Source organism: Oryza brachyantha, chromosome 2 (assembly GCF_000231095.2).
Source record: "Oryza brachyantha chromosome 2, ObraRS2, whole genome shotgun sequence".
Lineage (NCBI taxonomy): Eukaryota > Viridiplantae > Streptophyta > Magnoliopsida > Poales > Poaceae > Oryza > Oryza brachyantha.
In genome coordinates, this window is record NC_023164.2 from 24,846,227 (window position 1) to 24,870,401 (window position 24,175).

The window sequence follows — 24,175 nt, forward strand, 5'->3', positions numbered from 1 at the left end:
AGTTTAGGATATGCATTTCTGATTTTGGGGTTAATGGATCTCAATAAGACTCGATGTTAAGTTGAGTGATTTCTACTGAACTTATTTCCGGAGAAAAAAAAAACCGAAGTCATATGGGCCAATTGACTGGCCACGATCTCCCATGAAGGCCCAAAATGTTTCCAGGCCGAATTTTTGTCAGCCCAACAAGCCAGAGTGCAAAACCAATATCACCATGGGTCCCACCTCGTCAGTAGCGAGAAAGTCCAGAAGCCCAGAACCTTCCTGCGCTCCGTCTCTCTCACTCGACCTCGGCTTGCGCTCGCCATGGAGCCGCCTTCGCCGGAGACTCCGCCGCCGACGGCCGCCTTCGCCGCCGGCGGGGAAGGCGATCCATATGCCCCCTCCACGACCACATCTTCCTCCTCCTCTCTGTTCCCTCTCTTCCCTCTCTCCGCGCCCGACGCATCCTCCGTCCCCGGGACGGGGTCCCAGTGGCTCTCAAACCCTAGCTTCTCCTTCGACGCATCCTCCCTCAACATCCCCGCCACTACCTCCTCGTCCGTACCGCCGCCGCTAAGCGCCTCGTCGGATGAAGAGGAGGCGCCACGGCCCGCACCTGCTAAGTATGACCTGCTACCCTCCTCGCCGTCGCCTCCGGCCTCTGACGAGGAGAGGAGGGATAGACGGAAGGATAGGAAGAGGAGGAAGCGGAGGCGGGAGAAGGAGCGGTACGATGGCTCACAGGCCTCGCGAAAGCCGGGGGTTCGCGCTTGGGCTGGGTCAGAGACGAAGTTGGCCAAGGATTATTACTTCGACGCCAAGGGTGACCAGGATAACTTGGCCTTTGGATCGATATACAGGTCAGGTTTTTGCATATGGAATGCATGATTCATTTATGATGGATGCGATTGCTGTTCCGATGCAAAGCTGAATTTGCAATGTCCGGTATCTAGCACACGCACTTGGTTTGTTTCATTGGTGGTATCGGGCTCCATTTGAAAACCATGAGCTATTGTGTTTGTTTCGCAACTCAATGAAGTCTGCTAGACTAGTTAAAATGGTGCTTTAGCTGTTGTGCAAGCTTGCTTCTGTTTAGTGCGTCACTGGAACTGGAGTTTTCAGCATCAAGTTTGTTCTCCTAGACGCAACATTACCAGATTAAATATATTACCTCCACTTGACATTACAAGATGTTCTGGCCGTGCTTAGATTCATTGATGCTAATGAATCTGGACATATATTTAAAACACATCTATTGATGCATGGATGAATCTAGGTAGAGCCAAAACATCTTATAATATGGAATGGAGGGAGTATTTATTTCTGATCTTAGAGGGCAATAATTAAAGCCACTTGGCTAATTGAGTTGCAAGCAACTATTAGGCACATATTTAATTAACTCGCAGCTCATTGCCTGTCAAAGTTCGGTGGGCTAGACTAATTTCGTTTAAGAAAAGTGAGATCTGGTCATCAACACCTGCAGTACCTGTACTTAAACTACTTGTATAAATTTGACAAAACAATATGAATCTGCTTAGTGGCACTTACGGTGTTGTGCTATCTCTAAACAATCCACCAGTCTTATACTCTTGCTTAGTTTCGCATTCATGCTTTGGCCAGAGTACCAATGCTTACTGTGATGTTGTGGCTTTCCATTTTTTCCTTAGTTCAGGGGTTCACCTTTTTTTTTTTTTACTTTCTTCTTCTTTTGTTTAGTTTGACTGTTTATACACTGTTCATTTTCCTGAAATTTGACACCACAAGTAAAATATGCAGAATGGATATTGCGCGCTACAAGTCGCAAACCATGCCAGAGGCACGTGGTCTAAAACGGCATTTGTTTCATAACTGGGAACTTGTCTCGGTACATATGGGTCAAGAGTCAGATTTAGATGGATTGGACAGCAAACTAAGGGCTGGAGGTCGCTACTACTCATCAAAATATGCAGTTGTAGAACGAAATAAGGGTTTCAAACACCTAAAAGTATTAAAAGAAGATATCTCTGTAATTCTCCCTGAAGATTTTATCCCCTTAGGGACAACATCTCTACCTGAAAAAACCACTACTGGGCGGCATGAGCTTGAAGAATCTTGGGAAGATGAAATACTTCGGAGGACAAGGGAATTCAATAAGATGTCTCGGGAGTGCCCTCACAATGAAAAAGTTTGGTTGGATTTTGCCCAATTCCAGGTATTACTAATGTGCATGATTTTATAATATTTTTATTCTGATGGTATGCATATTGTGATCCACATTATTGCTATTTTTATGGGATATAATTAGTAGTAACATATATGATTCTAAGATATCAACCTTATTAAAATTTTGCTTCATGCAACCTTTTCCATGTCTGCTCTTATAAAATCCACTGAAGAAATTTTCTCTGCAACTGTTTGCAGGATAAAGTTGCCAGCACTCAGCCACAGAAAGCAGCCCGTCTGCAGACAACTGAAAGAAAAATCAGCATATTGGAGAAGGCTGTGGAACTTAATCCAGATAATGAGGAGTTATTACTTTGCCTTCTGAAGTCATATGGAGAGAGGGATAGCACCCAGAGTCTCTTGGATAAATGGGAGCAGATACTTATGAAACACCCAGATAGTTGTAAGTTGTGGAAACAGTATCTACTTCTGTGCCAAGGGGAATTCTCCAGATTCAAAGTATCTGACCTTCGGAAGTCTTACTCTTATGCAGTACAGGCTTTATCTGCAGCTTGTACCAAGCTATGTAGGCAGGTTTACCTTCAGTGTTTGTTTATGCATAGTTCTGCATATACCTTTTCTACCCTCCCCTCTATCTGCATGCATACCCTGTTATCTGATATTTCTTTTTTTTTTCCCTCAGGATACCCAATATGATAATTTCAAACCTCCATATTCTTCTTTAGTTCATCTTGAACTTGGTTTAGTAGATATATTTGTGAACTTGTGCCGGTTTGAGTGGCATACAGGACATCGGGAATTGGCAACTGCATTATTTCAAGCTCAAATAGAATATAGTTTATTCTCGCCTCCCCTTCATCTGACCACAAGCAGTAAGCAAAGGCTCTTTGAGCACTTCTGGAACAATGGTGGTGCCAGAATCGGAGAAGATGGGGCTCTTGGATGGTCCAGATGGTTGGCAAAAGAGGAGGAGAGTAGACAAAATATAGATATAGAAGAAAATACCCAAGAGACTGAAAGTGGGGGTTGGAGTGGTTGGTTTGATCCTTCTTTAAGGAATAATAATGAAACAAGCGAAGTATCTAACAAATCAATGGAGCCATTGGCATCTGATGGAAATGATGCAGAAGACCAAGATGATGAGGACCCATCTGCACAGGATGATGTTGAATCTTTGCTGAAAAAGCTTGGAATTGATGGAGATGCTGATTACAATAGCGAAGTTAAAGATCCAAAAACATGGAATAGATGGTCTTCTATGGAGTTGTCAAGGGACAATGAACAGTGGATGCCTCTTCATGAAAAATCTGGTACTTTGTTTTCGCCTTATGTTTGTAGATTCACAAATCAGTTTTATTTGTTTAGCTACTCAGTGCTTACACTGGAGGCTATTTTCATGGACAGGATCGCTTTTTTCTGATGATGCTCCAACTGGCGAAGGCAATGATCAGCTTTCCAGAGTAATTTTGTTTGAGGATGTAACGGACTTCCTGTTTTCTCTATCTTCTGAAGAGGCTCGCTTTTCTTTGATATGCCAATTCATTGATTTCTATGGTGGCAGAATTTCTAGATGGTAATTTTACCTATTTCTTTCCGCATAAGCTGTAGTTATTAATCTTCATGCAAATTCTTATAGCACCTGTATTGCCATTTCCACCCCTGTAGAACAGAAAATTTTATCTCTCAGTATGCACAGTTGCGAACCTATGGCTTAAAATTTGTGGGCCTTGAAAGAATGTACTAGTGATAGATGTAATCGTATAATGAAGATTATGACTCAACATAGAAATACTTGCAAGTTTGCAACTGCCCAGATATATCGCCTTCGTATTTCATCATAATTTTTGTCTTATTCTGGCATGTCACATTGTTTTACTTGAATTCAGAGATCAAGAAAAATGGATGGTATGGTTTTACTACCAGTAATTTAAAGTCCTCACAAACAAAAACATCTGGACTTGTAGAATTAAAAGGAGTTGTTTCCTCTCTTTGTCTCAGAGAGAAAGGGAGGGAGTAAATACAGAGATGATGGCTGCAATATTTGAAATGCTTTATATCAACCTTATGCACAATTTGTGCACCTTAAAAACCCATATTAATTAGGAGGAGTGCATTGAGTTGCACTATGAATAAGTTGTTAACTTTCCCAATTTTGTTTCTTGTATTTTCATATCTATCAATGAGTTAACCATGGTATATTCTTGAATTCCAGGACATCCACCAACAGTTCAAGTTGGATTGATAGAATTTTGAGTCTAGAGATGATTACAGATGACATTCAGGAAGATCTCAGTACTGTATCTAACCTTGTGGACAAGAACATAAATTCTGTTTATAATAAAATGGCGTCGTTGTTAGGAACTATGAATGATTTTTCTCAAAGGCCTGGTATAGGAAAGTTTCTGAAAAATGCAATATTGCTTTTCCTTGATATATTCCCTCGTAACCGTGTCCTGGAGGAAGCTGTTCTTGTTACCCCTCAAACTCATACAGCTCAAAAAAAATTTCTGTCTACTCCAGCCAACTCATCCCGGGCTTTGGCCAAAAGTCTATTGAAGAAAGACAGACAGGTATGCTTTGTTCAATGTTTTTGGCATACTTGGCTGAGCAGCAGAAAAGGTTAAAAGCAGGTTGTTAGTTGTGCAATGAGCTAGACGCATGAATATGTAGTTTTTTTCATGTGCTTTTTAAGCTAGATAGTTGTGTGCTGAATGCAATCTGCTCCACTTAGTAGATTAGATGTATCATGCAGTTTGGGAACCAAAATCAAATTGAATCCTTCAGAGGGAGGGATGGCTCAACAATTCAATAGCATCCATTTCAACTATCTAGCTGTCTAGCTCGAAGTATCTCCAATGTTCATCTTATTTTGAATCCTACCTTTTCCAACAGTTCTCAAGGTGCACTGTTTTTACATTGTATGCTCTTTACATGTAAAATAAATATTCTTAACGATATTGTTTGGAGTGTGAAACTCTTTTCTTTTGAATAAGGAAAAAAACTTAGCCATTTCTCCATTTCTGGGTAGGATCTTTTGCTTTGTGGAATATATGGACGAATTGAGGCTATGAATGGCGACATTGTCAAAGCAAGGAATATATTTGACTTGGCACTATCAACTTCTCAAGGAGCTTCAGAGGTAAAACCATAAAATAAATAAATCAGCATTTTCAGTTCCAAAATGCAATCAATGCTGTCTGCTATGTTTTTGCCATGCACAATGCTGCTAGAAACATAGATCAGTCTCACTCACTACCTCTCTCAAATGAATCTCCCTCACTCCCTTCCAATATAGATGTAGTTCTGCATATTGCAATGGCCTCCAGTACAAATTGCTCCATTATATCCTTTTTATATTATTTGTCGATAAGCATCATAAAATGTACTCTCTGTGAATCAGTTATTGTGAAAATATGCAATAGCATGATATCCCCATTTTTTTATGAATACTGGTGCTCAAAGTTTGATTGCGCACCTTCTATGGCAAGAAGGGAACCTTTATTTTGGAATAGATGCACGCCATTTATTTCACAATATTATTGCAATCCCACCAAGCACGTAGACCATCGGGTACCGACTTAGATGACATACTCTAAGGGCGAGTTCTTTTGGGCAAAACTGGGCTGAATTAATTTGCTAACATAAAACGAGGTAAGTAATTAGCACATGATCAATTACGTTTTGCAAAAAATATCTATAGAAAAAATGCTTTAAAACCACAAGCAAACTCATTTTTCAAGTTTGAAATAATTAATGCGTAATTAGTCTTGCGCTAATGACTTTAACTCGTTTTGCATGATCAAATTGGTTCAGCCTGTTTTTGCCCAAAAGAACTCGCCCTAAAGTCTAGAACTGCTCAACCTGTTTACGATATGAAGTTAGGGGTAGATACTAGAGACTAGAGAACAGATGTCATGACAATCATTTTGAAGTGACTTGTTGCAAGAAAATTGAACATATTTTCTGTCGTTCAGGTTTCTCACCTTGTTCTTGCAGCAGTCCAGAATGGGTAGTTCAAGCAACTTAATAGTTTCTTGTCTTTAGCAGTTTATGTTCTGGGAGAGGACATACCATATCAGTCAGCTGTTTCAAACATTGCTTTATTGATTTGTGTCACGTTTTTAATTTTCACTTGTTTTAGGGCCTACTCTATTTTCATTACAACAATGTACTTTATATAGTTTTTATTTTAGCACATTTATTTATGCTCGCTTGTTCTTTTGTTGGGCAGGATCTCAGGAAGAAGGTTCCTATTCTCTATTTTTGGTATGCTGAGATGGAGCTAGCAATATCTACTTCAAGAAACAATTCTGACTCTTTGGATCGTGCAATCCACATTCTGTCCTGCTTGGGGAACAAGGTGAAGTATACTTCTTTTGATGGCTCTGTATCACGACCTCAAGTGTTAAAAGCTCGTCAAGGATTTAAAGAGCAGATTAGAAGTCTGCGATCTTTATTCGCAAGTAATGCTATGAAAGAAGAATCTGTTGCTTTGATCTGCTCAGCATCTTTGTTTGAAAGTATGACATCTGGTTATGCTTCTGGTCTTGAAGTTATAGAAGAGACCTTTTCTATGGCACTTTCAGGTATTTCATCCTTTTGTTCTCTTTACTTTATAATGTTCAATGATAATTGTTTCATGCCTTTAGTTTTAGTTCATATGCATGGTCTATCAATGAATGGTGCGAGTTCGCCCTTATACATATTGGAGTTATTATTTTGTTCACCTGGAGTGCTTTTTTCTATTTACCAGTGATAGATACTGGGGATAAAAGCAACCATGCAGTAAGCCATGACATTTTCTGTTCCTTTGGTGGTTGTATCTTGGCTATCTACCATCTGCTAACTGTTGAATTATAACTGTCATTTAGGGCCTTTTTATACGATCATTTGTGATACTTTAAGTTGTTTGCCATATATCTGTTTAAAATCTTACTGATTAGATATTTTCCATTCTTCAATAAACATATTATCCTATTTTGACTGAAAGTGACAAGTGACAAACTTTCCTTTCGACCACTCCCAAGAATTGCTCCTCAGGTGTCAACTACAGCTTTTGATACCAAGATTTTGCATGAAGTATCAAGCTTGGTTTGCAATTCTCCACCTATAGTCAAAATTAACCCGTAGCATTTCACCTTAGATCTTACATTTATGTTTACTTCTGCAGTACCCAGATAGTTCAGGATTTTATTTGTATTCTGTCCTTTTTGTTCACTGTTGTTTTTCTATTCAGAGAGCAATCATAGCTTAGAATACGAAGAATTGTGGATGCACTACATCAAGCTTCTTCAAAAAAATCTGAATCAGTTGAGTCTCTCAAGGTTTTGGCCAAGAGTATCACAAGGAATACAAACATACCCATATAATCCAAAATCATATGCAGCCATGTTAACTCTAGGCTGTCTTTACAGTGTTTCCAATAATCTGCGCCTCACTCTTGACAAATTTAATCAAAGGTAAGCCCTTTTCTTTCGCATAATCCACAATGCACTAATTTACTTTACTGCTATGGTGTTCTTCCCTGACAAAATTGTGGAATACATGGTAGCAGTGTAATTAGTCTTGCTAATGATTGTCTTGGTCTCTTTTTAACAATACATTCTTTTTCATACTTTTCACAGTATATGGAGATATATTTCTAATTTGTGAACTTTGTGACACAGTATATATTAAGTATATTTTTTCTTCAAATAGCCAGTTTGCATTGCATATTGACTAGTCTTTGTCTTTTGACTCATCAGGGACCCTTCCATAATTGGTCTGCTCTTTGCGCTGTCCTTTGAATTGTGCAAAACTGGATCTGACAATAGAATACATAATCTGTTTGAGAGAGCTCTGGCTGATGATAAGTTACAGAAATCTGTTTTGTTATGGCGCTGTTATCTAGCTTACGAGGCAGAAATAGCTTGTAATGCTTCTGCAGCTCGGCGTGTGTTCTTCAGAGCTATACACTCCTGTCCATGGTATGGTACTGAAACATTTTGTTGCAATTTGATGTTACTCTCGTTATACTTACATGATTGCTTATTCTACCATCCATCTGTCCAGCTATTTTTATGCAGTTAATTAGGCACAAAGATCACTTATATTTTTTATTACATATGTTTATTTCTCCTTAGACTGGCGGTTTCTTTTCTCATGAGATTATCTGATTTTATGATAGCTTTTTGAGGCTATAAATGATTGAATTAACCACTACACAGTTGAAAAAATGCTTTACCAAAGTCGGGCAAGGAGCTTTTATATAAAAATGTTTTGCACGAAGCGCAGTGTTTAAAATCTTGGAAAGCGTGCCCACGATAATACATAATTTGCTCATGAGAAAAGAACAGGGCCTGTATAACAGAAGTAAGAAAGAGATTTCATCTCATCAGAGGTTAATGGGCACATGGAGTTGCCTAGCGGAGTTGCGGTATTGCCCTTTCAGGTGGCTATGTGAACAATAGAGTATGAAGTTTAAATAAAACATGTTTTTTAGAAGATGCTTTGATGCTTAATTGGTGACAAACCGATTGTTCTATGAAGTTGTTACTTGGGAGGAACTTGTAGCTTCTGCTTTTCTTTTTTTCCATTTTTAATGTTGGGGTCTGAGAAACACTAGTTTTATTTTCATGTTTCTTGCAAATTAGCTGCTCTTGTTCTCTAATATTAAACTGGTAACTTGAGTTGTGACCAAACTCATCACAACTGGGATTTGGGCACTTAAAACAAGACGTCCTTTTTTCTGTTATAGCCGTAACATATTCCATTTTGCAGGTCTAAAAGATTATGGCTTGATGGATTCGAAAAATTGAGTTCAATTTTGACATTGAAAGAGCTGTCAGATCTCCAAGAAGTAATGCGTGACAAAGAATTGCACATTCGAACAGACATCTATGAGATACTCCTACAAGATGAAACAGACATGTAAATATGTGATGCAGCTAGCCCTGGTTCTTATCCAGAATTCCAGATATATCCCATATGACATTCTTTATAGCTGCTACCTCAGGGTTCCATTTTCCAACTGAAGTTGGTTCCACATTGCAATCTTTTAGTTATAACTATTGTGCACTCAAGGCTGGTTGCTCAGGAATCTGTCTCACATCGAATGTGATCTGGACGCAATGTACAAATGGGTGCATCTTTGGATTGACAATGTCACGAATCATTAATGTGCTTTATTTTCTATTCCCTGGAGAGAGATATGCTGGCTTGTGTCTAGACACTCCAATTCTTTTATTTGGTTGATGCATGCTTCTTGGAAGGGGCATAAAGGACTTCTCTGCACCCTTTAATCCCAGGAAGAGGTCCATACGAAGTCATGTTGAAGGAAAACATACGGCGGCTTCAGGCAAGTTGATGTATGCTAAAATGTAACAGAAAAAAAAACTGACAGAGGAACTTGTTGATAAATCCATAGTACTCCAACTTCAGGCAAGTTGATGTATGCTTATATTTTCTTTCAATTTTGTCCCTGCAGTTGCTCATGGCGTTCATTGTGAAATCAGGTTGGGGGATGTTTGTCCAATGCTCCAGCAATCAAAGCCTTGAGTATGTCTCCATTTATCATCTTTCTGCGCCTAAACGATACTGGCCCTTCTTTAAAACGGAAAGGAGGAAAGCTTAGTTCTGCACATAATATGTGGTACTGTGGTCTATATCTGCACAATGCTTAAAGTGATATAGAATTTTAAAATCCGCCCGTGGTTCGGTAATTGCAAAAATAGAGTGGTTGGTTGAGGGGTGCCCATGTTGCTCATCTTAGCTGTAACTGCTGCTGCAAATGATGTTAATTATTTGTGTATCATTTTCTCGTAGGGTATTACTGTTCACACTAGACTCCTAGCCACACGCCCACGCGATAGTGGAGAGAGGCCGGCGTTTATGAGTTTTGAGTGCTCTTGTGCGTGGTTGGATTGGAATGGAGTATTTGAAAGTCCACATCAGTAACATGCGGTTGCTCGACTTGTTCACTGTACAAAGATCTTCGTAATCAGAGTGCGGCTTACGGGACCTAAGACTGGCCTCTACCTAAGCAGGCACCCAAAGGCTGTGCCAGCAAGGCCCAGCATCCATCCTGGTCGCTTCATGATTGAGGGTTGGGGGTTGAATACGGTATGTTAAGCATTTTCAATAAGAGGCTAATATGAGAGCTAAAAATTAATTTTTGGCATTAGAGACTAAAAACACACTTCAACAGATGTCCAAAAGCGCTTTCAAACTTTTAGCATCTTTAAGCACATATACTTTTTAAGCTAAATTTTGGTCTTCTATTGGGGTTCCCAATACAACGATTCGTCACCCTTAGGAACGATTCCGGCCGGTTGCTGACGCCATCTCCCTCCCGGCCGGCTTTACGGCTAGTTGATAGATTTTGCTAGTCGATGTGTCTAAATAGGGGTTCTATGATATAGCTCAGCGTGGATTGTAACCTGAAAAATATATTGATGTAGTACACTGAAGTATTGTAACAAATATATACTAGCTCATAAAGTTTTTGTGTACACAAACAGAATGATTATATCCAATATTTTACTCTGAAATAGAATACCAATGATTTTAATTGAGACAAGATTAACATGGCCTATTTTAAAAATTTTGAAAATCAATTATAGAGCCACTGTTGGAGAGAATGATGATTTTTGAATATAATAGTTTTTGATATCAAACCAGAATTATTAGGGGCTAAGAATAATTCTTAGCCTCATGTTAGAGTTGCTCTTACCCTCGACACGGTAACGAATAACGATACAATGCAGTCTTCCATATATACCATGCCTTGATGCAACCTGGTGAATTTGAATCCCCTTCACTCAGGATGTGGTTATGTATTTACAAATTACAAGGGCTACTAATCTACTCTCTCGTTATTATCCTGAGTCCTGAACAAGGCTTTTGTCCATTCGGTTCTTGATAATCGGTTCCTTCACTCTCTCGTTCTGATGATGGTGATGGTGCCCTTTCCTGCCGTTCTGATCCTTGTAAGGCTAACAACTGCTTTGCCGGACAGGCCTAGTCCATGGGCGTACACGGCAGGGCTGCATGCGAACTGGCCGACGGGGTGCCGGACCGGCCTGGCCGGCCGCTTCAGGATCCTCTGGTTGACATCGTTCAGCGTCGCTGCGCCGCCGCCTTCTAGTCCCAGCGGCTTGACAACCGCAAACGGGTACAGCACGCCCGTGTCCCTCTTATCCGTTCCTGTGAACGACCAAAAGATTTCTTTTTTATACTTCTAAATATAAGCAGATGAGAGATACAATTCTTAAGGGGGCTAATTAATTGACAAATTCTATGACAGAAGGTATAGATTTGCTTGTTGAACTTGAAAAAACTAGGATTACTTTTTTGCTTAAAAATCCTCTTCTTTTATAGAAGCTACTAGGAAGAAGTAAAGAACAAGCTGAGGGGGGCAATTAATAGATGCGGCCCTGCCATTGCTGCCATGCATGCATGCCTATGAAACTGTTTAACAAAGCAAATACGTTCGAAATCACATCTGCAACTGCAACTCTGCAAGTACTGCTGCTGCATCTGCCCCAGCTCGCCGGCTCAATCCCTGCAACCGGCTCAGTTGCACACATGCGCGGCGAGTGATAATTGCATGCCCACCGGTCACCCACCCACCCTATCTCACCTGTCAGCGTGGAGGAGCGAGGCGACGCGGAGGCGGCACGAGAGGACGACGATGGCTGCCGCCGCTGCTGCGGCTGCTTGGCCACGACGACGTGTTCCTCGCAGGAGTAATTGCCGCGGCCCCCTGGTTCGTGGTCCGCACCTGCACTAGTTGCCTTTTGCAGCTGCAGTTGCTGCGCAGCGGCTTGCCCGGTGGTGGTGGTGGTGGTGGTGGTGCGAGAGGAGGCTGCCTCTCCTCCGACGACGACGACGACCTGCGCCGCTGGCACCTGCACTGTTCCTGCTGATGTTGCTGCTGCGCTCAGGCCCCTCTGCCCCTGTCCTTGCTCCTGCTCCCAACCCGATGCGTCGTCCTCATCTCCTACCCAACAAACACCGTACTACCGAGTTATTTTAATGCAAATACTTTTGGCCGTATCGTCTTGCTCATTTTTATAAGCTAAAATTTAAATTTTTGATCTTAACTTTGGAGTTAATTTTAAAGTCCTGTCATCATATATTCTCATCATTTGTTTTTAGGCCATTAAGAACGCATATATATATATATATATATATATATAAACATTTTATTTATAAATTTTATTTCATTTATAAATATGTTGTTTGGACAATGAACCTCTCGGATGTTTCTGGTGTACTAAGATCCGCTGTACTAGAGTTATAGTTGCTAATTGGCATCATGAGAAGCCGACAGCTATTTTGTCTCTAGCTGTTGTTGCTTAGCCTGAAGAAATTCAGAAATTCAGTGATGAAGAAAAGCTCGGAGGTTAGTGATTTGGTTTGAGATGTAAAAGCTGTCTGAGATGAAAAGGACGTGTCGATATGTATAATCACCTGAGACAAAACTGCCGCTCTCCGGGATCATGATATTCAAATCATCATGCAAGAGACCCCCCTCGCCGCTGCTGGTAGAATCCCAGAAGCTCTGCATGCCGAGGAGCAAGCAACAAACAGCAGCAGCAACGCTACGGGTTAGAGGAAAAGGCGAGGAAGAAGACAATCAATCACAGCTTTGCTTTCTGTGAGGAGACACGACGACGCTGCACTGCTCTTTTGTACGTACGTGTATATGCTAGTGCATATATGCGACAATGGAGTTGTGCCATTCCACTCTGGTGTGATCTGTTTCTGTTCTTAGCACTTTCGTTCTACTCGAGACTACTGCAACTACTTGGGAAAAAACATATTGGCAAGTAATATGTTTTACAGATTTCCTATATGGCAACAAAAATGTTTCAGTGATCTTATTATGATGATAAATGATCTGTTATCTTAAAAAAAAGTTTCAGTAATAAAATCCAGGCGCCGAGCTACATATTCGCTGTAATCTTAGCACATATCTATAGGCGCCGAGCTACTCACTATACCTACCTGAAAATGAAACAATTAGTTCTTGCATCTATGATGAACCACCATGCGTCATCGCTGATGAGTAAGTAGTGAAGTGACCTATATGCAATGCAATATGAATATATGATGGCCGATGGCAAGCAGACTGCAGCGACGAACGCCTTACCTGAAGAAGGCAGTGCAGGTCCTCATTCGCCGCCGCCGCCGCCGCCGGCCGTCTGGGCGTCGCCGCCTCCGCCATCCTCTGCCGCTTATTGCCACGGTCACTCCAGTGGGCGACGGCGTCTTGCAGGTAGCCACTGGACGCCTCCGACGACGACGACTCCGGCGACTCCACGCCTACTGCACCAACGACCTAAAGCTTCAATGCCTTCGACACAGTATCACTAGCTAGCTCACTATGTACACAGACATGCCCTAGCTAGCTAACAAGCAGGCTATAGCTAGCAAAGAGAGAAAGAGGAGAGCATGCATATGCATGTTTCTACGTATACAGAGCACTGTAGGTGTAGAAGTGGCTGGAGTATAGCAGTGTAGTATGTGGCTTACGCATGGCCGGAAAGGCGCCATGAATACCATCTCGGGCGGCGTCGTCTCCTCCTCCTCCTCCTCCAAATGTGTGCAACTGTAGCTGATCCCAATCCCAATCCAAATCCAGCTGAGTAGGAGGAGGAGGAGGAGGAGGAGGAGGAGGCAGCACGAAGTGGTCGTCGAAGTAGGAGTAGTTGTCTAGGGCCATGGCGTGTGCCTGCCTGCCTGTTTGCTACGTCCTTTCGTGTGTGCTTGTGTGTGAGCGAGATGCAGAGAGAGGCCAGCCACAGCGAGCGAGTGATATGGCTGCTCATGAAAGGGTGGGAGCACGGCTCCTTAAATAGGACGCACTTTCGCGGCAACAAAAGCTGTGTCAAATTGGGCGGATGGGAATGGATGGTATTGATCGATCAATTGGAGAAGAGCAACCGGTCAATGGGAAAAGAACGATTAAACAAGAGCAAAAGGGCAAAGGGGAAAAGTTGCGGTTGCCGGCTCGGCTAGGCTCCACTACATCTAGGCCTTTCTCGTGATTCGTTATGTTCGATTGCCCTCTCCCCTTTCTATCATCATCGGAGAATGTTGCCAGTGCATTCAATACATCGTGAAATTGATCAAAGCCATCGATTACTCACCGAAAAACAAAAGATCTAAAGATAGACACCGAGAGTCGAAAGCAATGTATAGCTAGAGTTCATAATCATGTGAAATTTGATCATAGATCATCCCTTTTTTATATATAAATAATTACTGGTGATCACAAGCTATGTATTTCAAAAATGATTTTTTTATAATGCTCCAAACTTGTTTAGACTGTCCATTACATGCTAATCCAATGGATAATATTAGTCTTGCCTCATTGGAAGTAATAGAACATTGAAAAGAAAAGAAACAACTATGTCAAGCTACTGTATATAGTATTGTGTCTAATATATCAAGAAAGTAATCCAATAATTGCAGTTTCTACATTTTAAAATTTGAATTGCAATATACAAAAGTACTTAAATTAAAATCTGAACTTTGATAAAATAAATATGAGAAATTTAAATTTTATGATCAAATCCCATAGGAAATTTCAGAATCTATACTACTTTAAAAGAAAGCAATGGTGGTGACAGTGAATCTGTCACCCCACCACCTGTCTTATTTTTTACCAACTACTATATGTTCTTTAGTGTTAAAATAATTTTTCTACATGTTATTAATATCTTATTTTATCTCTAGAATACAAGTTTACCCCTCTCAAATAATCTATGAAGTATTTGATGTACCATTGCAAAGCATGTGTACTTTGCTAGTATATAAAAAAGTTCAAGTGATTATAAAAGAATTCAAATATTTTGAAAGCTGAACAGTACTTAATTTCATTTGAATGTCTAGAATTTGAGATTTTTAAACTATAAATTCGTTTCGACACATTTCCATTTCATTCTCTACTTCCATTTTTGCAGAACTTTTATTCATAGCGCAACTTAAACAACCAAACAAAATATGCAATATTCACATTCATAAACATGAAGGTCAATCCAAATGGCCAGTATGACGTCGTAGCTTTAACTTTCATGAATGCATACATGCTTAAATTTAGAAAGGGTAATTATGACAATTAGTAATTTCATTTTATGATGTAATTTATCGACTTAAAATAATAATAAAATTATTGAGAAAACGAATAAAAATTCGATGGCTAGGATTTATTGTAAGAAGGAGCCGCTTAAAACAGCTCTTAAAAAATCATATGCAATTCCGTCGATCATTCTTGACATTTCCAGTAGCAGAATTAATGCCGCAATGCAAGTGTGTGACGGAGGATGGTAAAGTAAAAATTGTTGGGTTGGGGGTAAAAAGGAGTTGCAAGTACGTGACTGTTGATTTTTTGTTCGTATCGCTGCTGTAGCAGACGGGGACAGCACCAGTAGCTTTAGCATTCTTTCATGAAAATCTTTGGACGAGGCCAAGAAAATGTGTTTGCTATATTTCTCCTTTTTACTATACCATAAGTTTGAGCTCTGCCATCCTTGGACAACTGCGAGCTTATCATAGCTCTGTGTACTTGTCACAGCAACTCCTTTGCCCAGCCTAAGTGTGGGGCTTCACATTTTCACCAATAATGACCTTAGGGTCCACACAACAATATCACTATTTGAGATACACCCTAAAAGTTATTGGACGATGTGAAACATTGAATCTCAGAGGATGATATATGAAATTTACCATGGATGATTGGTATACATCTTTTCTCTAGGCAAACCTCGAGAAATAGGACATGGAGTGCCATAGATGGTTGGTAAAGAAACATAACTGAATTATCTAGTTGATAATAGAAAGGAAAAAGAATATTATAGATAGCTTAGAACAGATTTAAACAATATAGTAGAAAGGGTTTTTGAAAAGACATTAGAAGTGTGAAGCAAATAGTCCGAGGCAATAATTTGGACAGCAATCAGTAGAAAAAAATATGAAGCAATTAATCTATGTCAATATTCTGGTGGAGACACTATTTATGCGGTGATTACGACATATTTAATCTGCAAGTGTGGTGGTCTGTTCATCAATCGAATCTATATGCACAAGGAAATAACATTTGAAAGAACTAATCTTAACTATCTAACCAAAGAAACAAATTGATCAATAAAAAAGCATGGTCCAAAAGGGAGATCAATCAGGCCTGGAACAGAAATGAGTTCCCCAAAGGGAGTCAAGAAAGGGTACTAGTACTTAACCCTGACATGAATCCATAACTTGATACGACTTTTGGTGTAAACCCGTGAGTTTTACAGAAACGAGCGACTTGGAAGTTTGGAAGTGGAAGTAGCCGCTTTTGCAGGGCATGCTGCTCCTTCTCTTCTTTACTTGCTCCCAACTCTTTCTGCTAATGGTCAATGCAAAAGCAAATGAAGGAGCAAACAGCAGTTCCATTACTCATCAGTCATCTCTCACTCACTCACCAATGGTTAAGCTATTCCTCTGAACTTCTGAAGAAAAATGGTTAAGCCAATTGGACCATATCTACTTGCCTGCGTGCTTACTGCGCCAGTGCTAGCTCGGCTGCCGTGTCTCTATTACACTTCTGCAAAAGCTGCCCGTCCATCTTGAGGAGAACGTAGCATTGGTTTTTTTTCTCTCTCTTCTTATTATTGTCCTTTTGCTACCACTACGCCACAACCCTATATCTATGACGGGACAACAGTGACGGACCTAAGGATTAGTCAGAAATGCCGATTATCTTTGACGGCTCATTCGGTTTGCCGTCATCGGTGAGCCATCCGGCCACAGCCCATCATAGGTATCCCCTCACCTGTGACGGTCTTAAAGAAAAAAACCGTTAGAGATGACTCAGTGACGGATTTTCCGACCAACCCGTCACTGGTATCCCCTCACCTGTGACGGGCCACAACATTATAAGCCGTCACAGGTGATGGGCCGCCACCTGTGACGGATTTGTTTTCCGACCCGTCACAGATGAAGTCATAACAGTGAGGGAGGAGATTATATTTTCTCCCAGCGGACCCGTCAGAGATGAGGTTTACTTACCTCAAACGGGTTTAAGCTCTCACCCGTTTGAGGTGAGGGAGGATATTTTATTTTCTCCCAGCGGGGCCCACAACAGGAGGAGATAAGGTCGACCGATCTCTCGGTTCTCTCCCCCATTTCTCTGGGTTCTTTCTTCCATTCCCTATTTCTCTATCTCTCCCTCTCTCTATGTGCGTGAGCGGCGGCCAAGCAGGGGCGGAAGGGGCGGCGGCGCCCTCCCTCCACTAGATCCGACAGGGGCGGGAGGGGAGGTGCGGTGGGATCGAACGGATCTGAAGCCGTGGCGCGGTGGCAGCCAACGACGGGAGGAGAGGCGGTGGCGGCCTGATGGCGGAGCCCTCCACCTCCGGCCACCGCTTACGCCACCACCCATGGGCTCCGCCGCCTCTACTACCACCCGCGCCTCCGCCTACACCTCCACCGGCCCAAGCTTGCATGCGTCGGCCGGATTTGGAGCTCCTGGGCGGATTTGGGCCCCAACCACCAGATCTGACAGTGGTGATGATTTTTTTATTTTGTTTTGTGCCCATATAATTGTGAATGTGAAGTAATTTTGTTCTTTGGCTAGATGAACGTGGTTGTGATGTTTCTTGTGATTCTGTTTTGTGTTTAAATGATTGTAAATGTGATTATTTTTTGTGATTTATGAATGCCTAATGAATATGCGACTAGCTATGCTTATAATTTTTTTACTGTCATGTATCTGTGTATTCAGAGGACATGGCTAGCGAATCCTGAGGCTAGCCAATTTTTAGCATTTTTTTGAATTTAACTCTTCACTGACGGGTCTGTAGTAAAATCCGTCATAGGTAGTATCTCCTCTGACGTGTTTTCACTAACGAACCGTCACAGGTGTGTTACCTGTGACGGGTACTACCCTTTGGGCTCGTCACAGGTGAGTTACCTATGACGGGTCCTAACTGGCCTAACGGTACCGACGATCAACACCTCCGACGGACGGACAAATATACACCCGTCAGAGGTAGGAGTCACCTCTGACGGCTTTCTACCCGTCAGAGGTGACTGCACTCACCAGTGACCACTGATCACTGACCATGGCTAAAACCGTCACAGTGAGAGTTTGGGCCCGTCACAGGTGACCATGTCTAGTGTAGTGTACTTTGATTTGCATATATTTAACCGTGGCCTTTACCTACTCGGTTAATGATTGGGTGACAAACATTCATGCTTTGCAGATGCAGGGGTTTGGAGGAATGAGTGCCGTCCTATTGTGTAGGAACGGATATTGCAGTAGCGCGGCTAGGAAAGGTTTTATTGCTCCCTGTGTTGCTTGATGATCTACTCAGTATGTACGTTTTTTTTTTGCGTGATGATCTACGCAGTATTACGTTCTTAAGTTTAATGATAGAGATGGACGTCATATCTAACCTTATCCATATAAACAACTCACTAATTAAGATATGACATACGTAACACTGTGTATATATGTTCTATACACAAATTTTAACCATTATTGTCCAATCTAATCTCTCACTATTTTTTTTCTCGTAGTTTACGTAAAGGTTGCCTCTTGTACGATGAGTGACTCCTCCTCTGTTATTTTTTTCTCATTATCGTTTAATCCTCCCCGGTATTGTGAGATTTATGTTGAAAGACCCATTGTAATAGCTTCCTTTTATGCTCCTAGTGTGTAACGTGTGTTCTGCCCAAGCGTTTACTGATTTACTCGGTTGCCATAACCATGTCTAATTCTATAGCTACAATAATTAAAGTAAGTGTTACTACTAGTGGTAATTTATCTAATGGTCACTAATCACAAATCCCGACTCAAAAGGATGTCGGCGAAATTGCAGCAACAATGATACTAAATGAGTAATGACTAGTGTTAATTAATAATACTACACTAGCTGTACTCTTTTGTTACCGCAGCTTGCTGACTTGTCTCTAGGGTAGAATCTGGTAAGATGTAATTATTGGGACCTATCACCTCCCAAAGCTCTCTGTCCTGGAAACTGTACGCAAGACTTTTGGATTATGCATCAGCTAGTCGCCTGTGGCCATGCATGCATGTGCGAGACACCCACGCCAAGCCCAGCCGAAAGAACAGTGCGCCTAACGACCTAGGTAAGCCTCTGCCTCTAGTTTTCACCTTCTCCACTTGACCAGCGCCGGCGTGCATTAGGTAATTTTACACACATCCTACTAGTAGTATTGCTTGTTGATGATCACTTGCCGAGTAGTAATGTGGTGTTGCTCTTTGGTGTCTTGTGACAACTATATTTCCCCTGCTCTTCTATGCATGTTCAGACAAACAGACTTATATGAGCTGCTGTCATCACTTACAAAACAACAACGATGAACTAACTTTGTTCTTTAGGTCCTATTTAGTTTGGAGGAATTTTATGGGGTTTCCTTTTGAAGGAATTGAACTGTCATGTGAAAATCATGTAAACTTTCTGCAGTGCAACCCTTAGCTTCAATTTGAGTTGTACCTATATATACTGCCTTGATTCGAAAAGATGAAGAGAGTGATTGTTTGGTTTTCTTCCTAAAATATTTGCAAAAGGAAATTAATTTATGAATAAAACTTTTATGTATGTATTCTTATTGATTCAAAAGTCAAGGCTATAAAATAAAATTCGGTAAAAAATCCTAGAATCAAGTCTAAATTTAAGGTTAAAAAATTTAAATTTGTCTTATAAGTTCAAGAAGAAGTGAAAATATGAAGGGGAAAGCAATTGAATATCGTTGGCAGGCATGGTTCACAGCTTCACATTCCAGCTGATCTCAAACAGTGTAACGTATGCGGCAGCTGGCAATAACAGACAAGCTTGAAACTACAACCATGCGTGCCAAGAATTTCAGAGTATCATACCAGACTTTCGGCCCAGCACGCAGTGAACAAAGAAATTAAAGTCTGAGCACACACATTTTAATGGGGGCCATCCTGTCGTTTTTTAAAGAAAAAGAGCTAAACAGTATGTTTACAAATTAAAAATAATTTTTAAATAAGATTTATATATACATATTCTTAACGATAAAAAATAGCTGAAAAATAAACTACAATAAAAAACCCCTCAAATCTATTTTAAATTTAAAATTAAAAATGTAAATTTCGATTTATAAGCGTGAGTAAAAACGAGAAGATGGGATGCCCAGGCCGTGTGGCAGCCAGTCAGTTATTGCGTTTGAAACCAAGTCAACTGTTGCGAATCTTGAACCAACTGCAAGGATTTAAAAGGGCCACCTACCCACCCCAAAGCTGATGATGATTTGCTGCTGTTCTTCACCATTGACGTCCTTACACCAACTGGTTAATTCCACAGTCGCATGCGCAGCCGAACAGATCGTCGTCTCGTCAAGGACGGACGCCGGCCGGTAGCTGGCTGCCTGGCTACTAGCAAATTTTAGTATGCACTTGGTTGTTTGCAACGAGTAGTACGTATTCTGCTACCTCCTTTTTACCGAAATAGCTTAACATTCCCCGCCCGCTTTGGTAGATCACAGGATCGGTTTCCAACTGCAGATGAGTAAAAAAAAAAATCGCTGCCTGCGCCTGCGCCGATTGCCGCATTGAAGCTCCAGTGGCGAACTGGTGACTGGTGAGGTGAAATGCGCGCAATTTCACGAGACACGAGCCCAGTCGATCTCTGGGGGTGAAAGCGGTGAAAATCTCGCGTCAGATTCGTTCACTGGAGCTAGGGGTGACACCTGCAATGTCTGAACCTGCAATTTAACGTTTATGAATTATGACGGCCTTAATTTGCTGAGAGGCTGACACGACGGTGAAAAATGAATATGTAACCCTGGCATGTAAACGTACGTGGCAAAGCTGTATAACATGCATGCATTGATGGAAGCCATTAGGATCGGTGAAACATCGAGGGCCAGGGATGCTACGTGGAGACCCGACCGGTTTGTTGCAGCGATTAATTCGAACTTGAGTGTGGAGATGGGGACGAGAGAAGAGAAGCCGATCGAGTTAATGATTACACGAAGTATCCATCCAAGCTGATCAGCTTTGGTCTGGACCCAAGATCTCTCTGTAGCATATGCTGCCATTCAAATCAATCTGACTTAACCCGGCGGTCTTCTCCTCCCCCACAGACACGAGACATGGCGTGCCAACTTCTTTTGGTAAAGAGTTGGGGGATGGAATAGATGAGCGTATGATGATCCCAAGAAATTATTGGCAAAGGCTAAAGCTGAGAAAAGCCGCTGGCTTCAAGAGGAAGTCTCCACAATATAAATTCCGCTCTCTCTCTCTCTCTCTCTCTCCCAGGCGGTTGTGATGGGCCCCGAAAGCCTCTTTTGGATCCGGAGATGTGCGTGCTATGCTCTGCTTTGCTGCGCCGCGATTTCCATCGTCCGCGAGAAGAGCGTACGCGTGCAGGATCCGGCCGTCTCTCCGTGTAACACGTTACACCATGGCACGGTCTTGGCTTGTTGCGCGCGCGCCGCGCGGAGGGAGGGAACCGCCGGTGTGCGTGCGGCAGGCGGCAGCGCGGTTCCGATCACCAACCACCTCGCGCGCGGGCGGGAGAACGGCGGGCGGAGCTCGTGCAGCCCGTCCCGTCCCCCGACCGAGACCCGGGAGTCCGCGTGCGACATGGCGGCGTGTGCCGGCATGCGCCTCGGGTTCTCTGGTTAGACCTCGCTCCGTGACGCTGTGCCGATCGAGCGGGCCGTTTTTCTGCTCGTGGGCTCGTGTTAGCGTCGTCACCGGGAATATACAAGTCTATTTGAACTCAATTAACTATTGGCTAAGTTTGATTCAGGTCTCTTAACCGCAAAGAAAACATATATATAGACCTTCTCAACTATTAACACCAGATCAAATAATCTGCACCCTCTTCTTCCATTCCCATTATCCTCTTATTCTTCTTGTCTCCAGCTGGCAATATAGGGGCGTGGTTTATGACAACAACAACATGAAGGGGGTTCATATCGGCTGATTTGGGGAGGAAGATGACAACATCTAAGTCGAGGAGGTGGTTGATGGAAAGGTGGTGTCGTCACTAGGGTTGGGACCGATGCTGATAGGGAAAGACAGTGGCCATGTCGCTTGATGAGACCATCGACCCGCTCTATCCCGATAATAGCTTTGACCCTCTTGGCATGACTAACCGCTCTATCAACAAGGTCAAAGTGAAGGATATCAAGAAGGTTGCCTTGCCATTTCCACCATGTTTAGCGCAAAGCTCAACAAAATGGTGGAGGGCTAACGCACCAGCAACAACAATAATCACAGTCAATGATATAATAGCAATAGTTGTCACCTTCATCTCCTCAAGATCTTTGCAAGCTGCTTCATCGTAGTAGAGGAGATCGTAGAGACGATGAAGTCTACTTCACCCCTCAAGTCTCAGCCTCCTCGCGTTGTTGCCTTCCTCTCTACAATCGTCACCAAATCTAATAGGCATACCTATCATCCCCGTACTCCTCGTTGAGCCATCATCCTTGGTCTTCCAGTGGAGGAAGGGTAGCGAAGAGGTGATGGTAGAGGCGAATCCACCTGTGGGACGACCATATGAGGACTTGCTTCAGCGGTGATGAAGCAGACAACAACATTGCTGGGAGCTACGAGAGTTCATCGACCGATGGTGGAGAGTTGGAGTAAAGAAGGGAAAGGGGGGGGGGGTATGAGATAGGGGATGACATGTGGGCCTATTAGGTTTCTTTTTTAATTGTGTTCTTTCGAGCTTACGTGGTTGACATGCTAGTCTTTCTTGACTGACCAATATTTCACATAGGACGAATATATCACCTAGGAAGTATTTACACTGGTTTCAATAGTAAAGGGAGTCCATATATCTGGTTTTGTGGTTGAGAGACATGATTCAACCTCGGCCAATAATTTAGGGAGTCAAAATGAACTTTTTCGTTACCATGTGTTGTTTGAGTTTTACGCTGTGTATCGTGCACAGGTAAGCCATCTCAGCTTTTTGTTGTTTACATCACTAGATTTTTAACATGACAACAGGACACAAACACATGCACAATCCACCAATTGAGTGTGACATGTAAAAAAAGACTAAATAACATTTTACCACCTTGGGGTGTCCCCATAGGCATATCAAGCCAATTCTAGAAGAACAATTTTTCTACGCTTTCTCTCTGCAACACGTATGAAAAAAATTTCATTTGATTTTTCTACAGCTTATTCATACCGGCCAATTGAATGTTACAAGAATTATTTCTTAGGAATCCAAATTCTTTGTTTTTTCTCGAAAATGAGTCTTAAGTCCTAGTGATATCACATAGTATAAGTTACAGCTTGCCTATAAGTTTCATGTAACCTACCTTTTCTCTAGACAACGTTCATTAATCTAACTAATCCAAATTATATCGGTATTTTTTAGATCTTAATATATTCTAGGGTTACAGCCATGAACTAATTAAGTTTTTTTACATTCCCATATCCAAACTAATTAGAGGTATTGTTTGAAACTCTTATGCTTAATTTCATAAAAGAGTTAAATAAACTCTTTTTCCCCTCCTGCTGCTGTAAGTTTGAAAATTTGAATGTTTGCAATCGGCTAGAACCCAAAATCTGTGAGACAGACACCAGACAAACTGGAGCGAGCAGTGAAAATGTTCAGAAACAAGCTAGTACAAGTTCTTTAACCCTCGAGAATCATACAATAAACACACGGCCGGACGTACGTATGGAACAACCAAAGACATACAATCAACGTAAACAACTAGCCTAGCTACAAGATTAAATCAAATCAATGGAACCGGACCCTGATGGACGTACTGGGACACACGGCCACTGCACCGGCCTCTTGTTACACACCACACGTAGAACAATCAATAACAAGGTGCACATATCTACGTATATCATATGCATCATCCCATCGACCCAGCCTGAGAGCCATGCGTGTGCGATATGGAGCTCGCCGAACAGTGCTCAGCCATCCGCCTTGGGTGGGCAGAAGCAGCCACAGATCTTGCTCAGAATACTCTTCTTCACTCCGTTATGGCCAGCCATCCTCGACCACTCCGGAAAGAGCTTCCTTCGCCTGCCCTAGAT

General features: G+C 41.9%; 2 protein-coding genes across 2 annotated transcripts; one reads left to right on the forward strand and one right to left on the reverse strand.

Moving 5' to 3' along the window:
* The first annotated feature begins 240 nt into the window (after positions 1 to 240).
* LOC102704214 (nuclear exosome regulator NRDE2) lies at positions 241 to 9,564 on the forward strand. The gene is made up of 11 exons (XM_015833908.2): positions 241 to 842; positions 1,759 to 2,173; positions 2,383 to 2,718; positions 2,828 to 3,455; positions 3,550 to 3,718; positions 4,358 to 4,715; positions 5,174 to 5,284; positions 6,377 to 6,731; positions 7,382 to 7,604; positions 7,890 to 8,111; positions 8,905 to 9,564. Exons 1-11 carry the CDS (start codon positions 307 to 309, stop codon positions 9,056 to 9,058), a joined length of 3,507 nt encoding a protein of 1,168 aa, XP_015689394.2. The 5' UTR covers positions 241 to 306; the 3' UTR covers positions 9,059 to 9,564.
* A 1,197-nt stretch (positions 9,565 to 10,761) lies between these two features.
* On the reverse strand, positions 10,762 to 13,852 carry LOC102704675. Its single transcript, XM_040521213.1, has 5 exons — positions 13,663 to 13,852; positions 13,280 to 13,455; positions 12,598 to 12,688; positions 11,765 to 12,124; positions 10,762 to 11,328 (listed from the first exon to the last, which is right to left on the reverse strand). The coding sequence occupies exons 1-5, from the start codon at positions 13,850 to 13,852 to the stop codon at positions 11,057 to 11,059; spliced, it is 1,089 nt and encodes a 362-aa protein (XP_040377147.1). The 3' UTR covers positions 10,762 to 11,056.
* Positions 13,853 to 24,175: the final 10,323 nt, after the last annotated feature.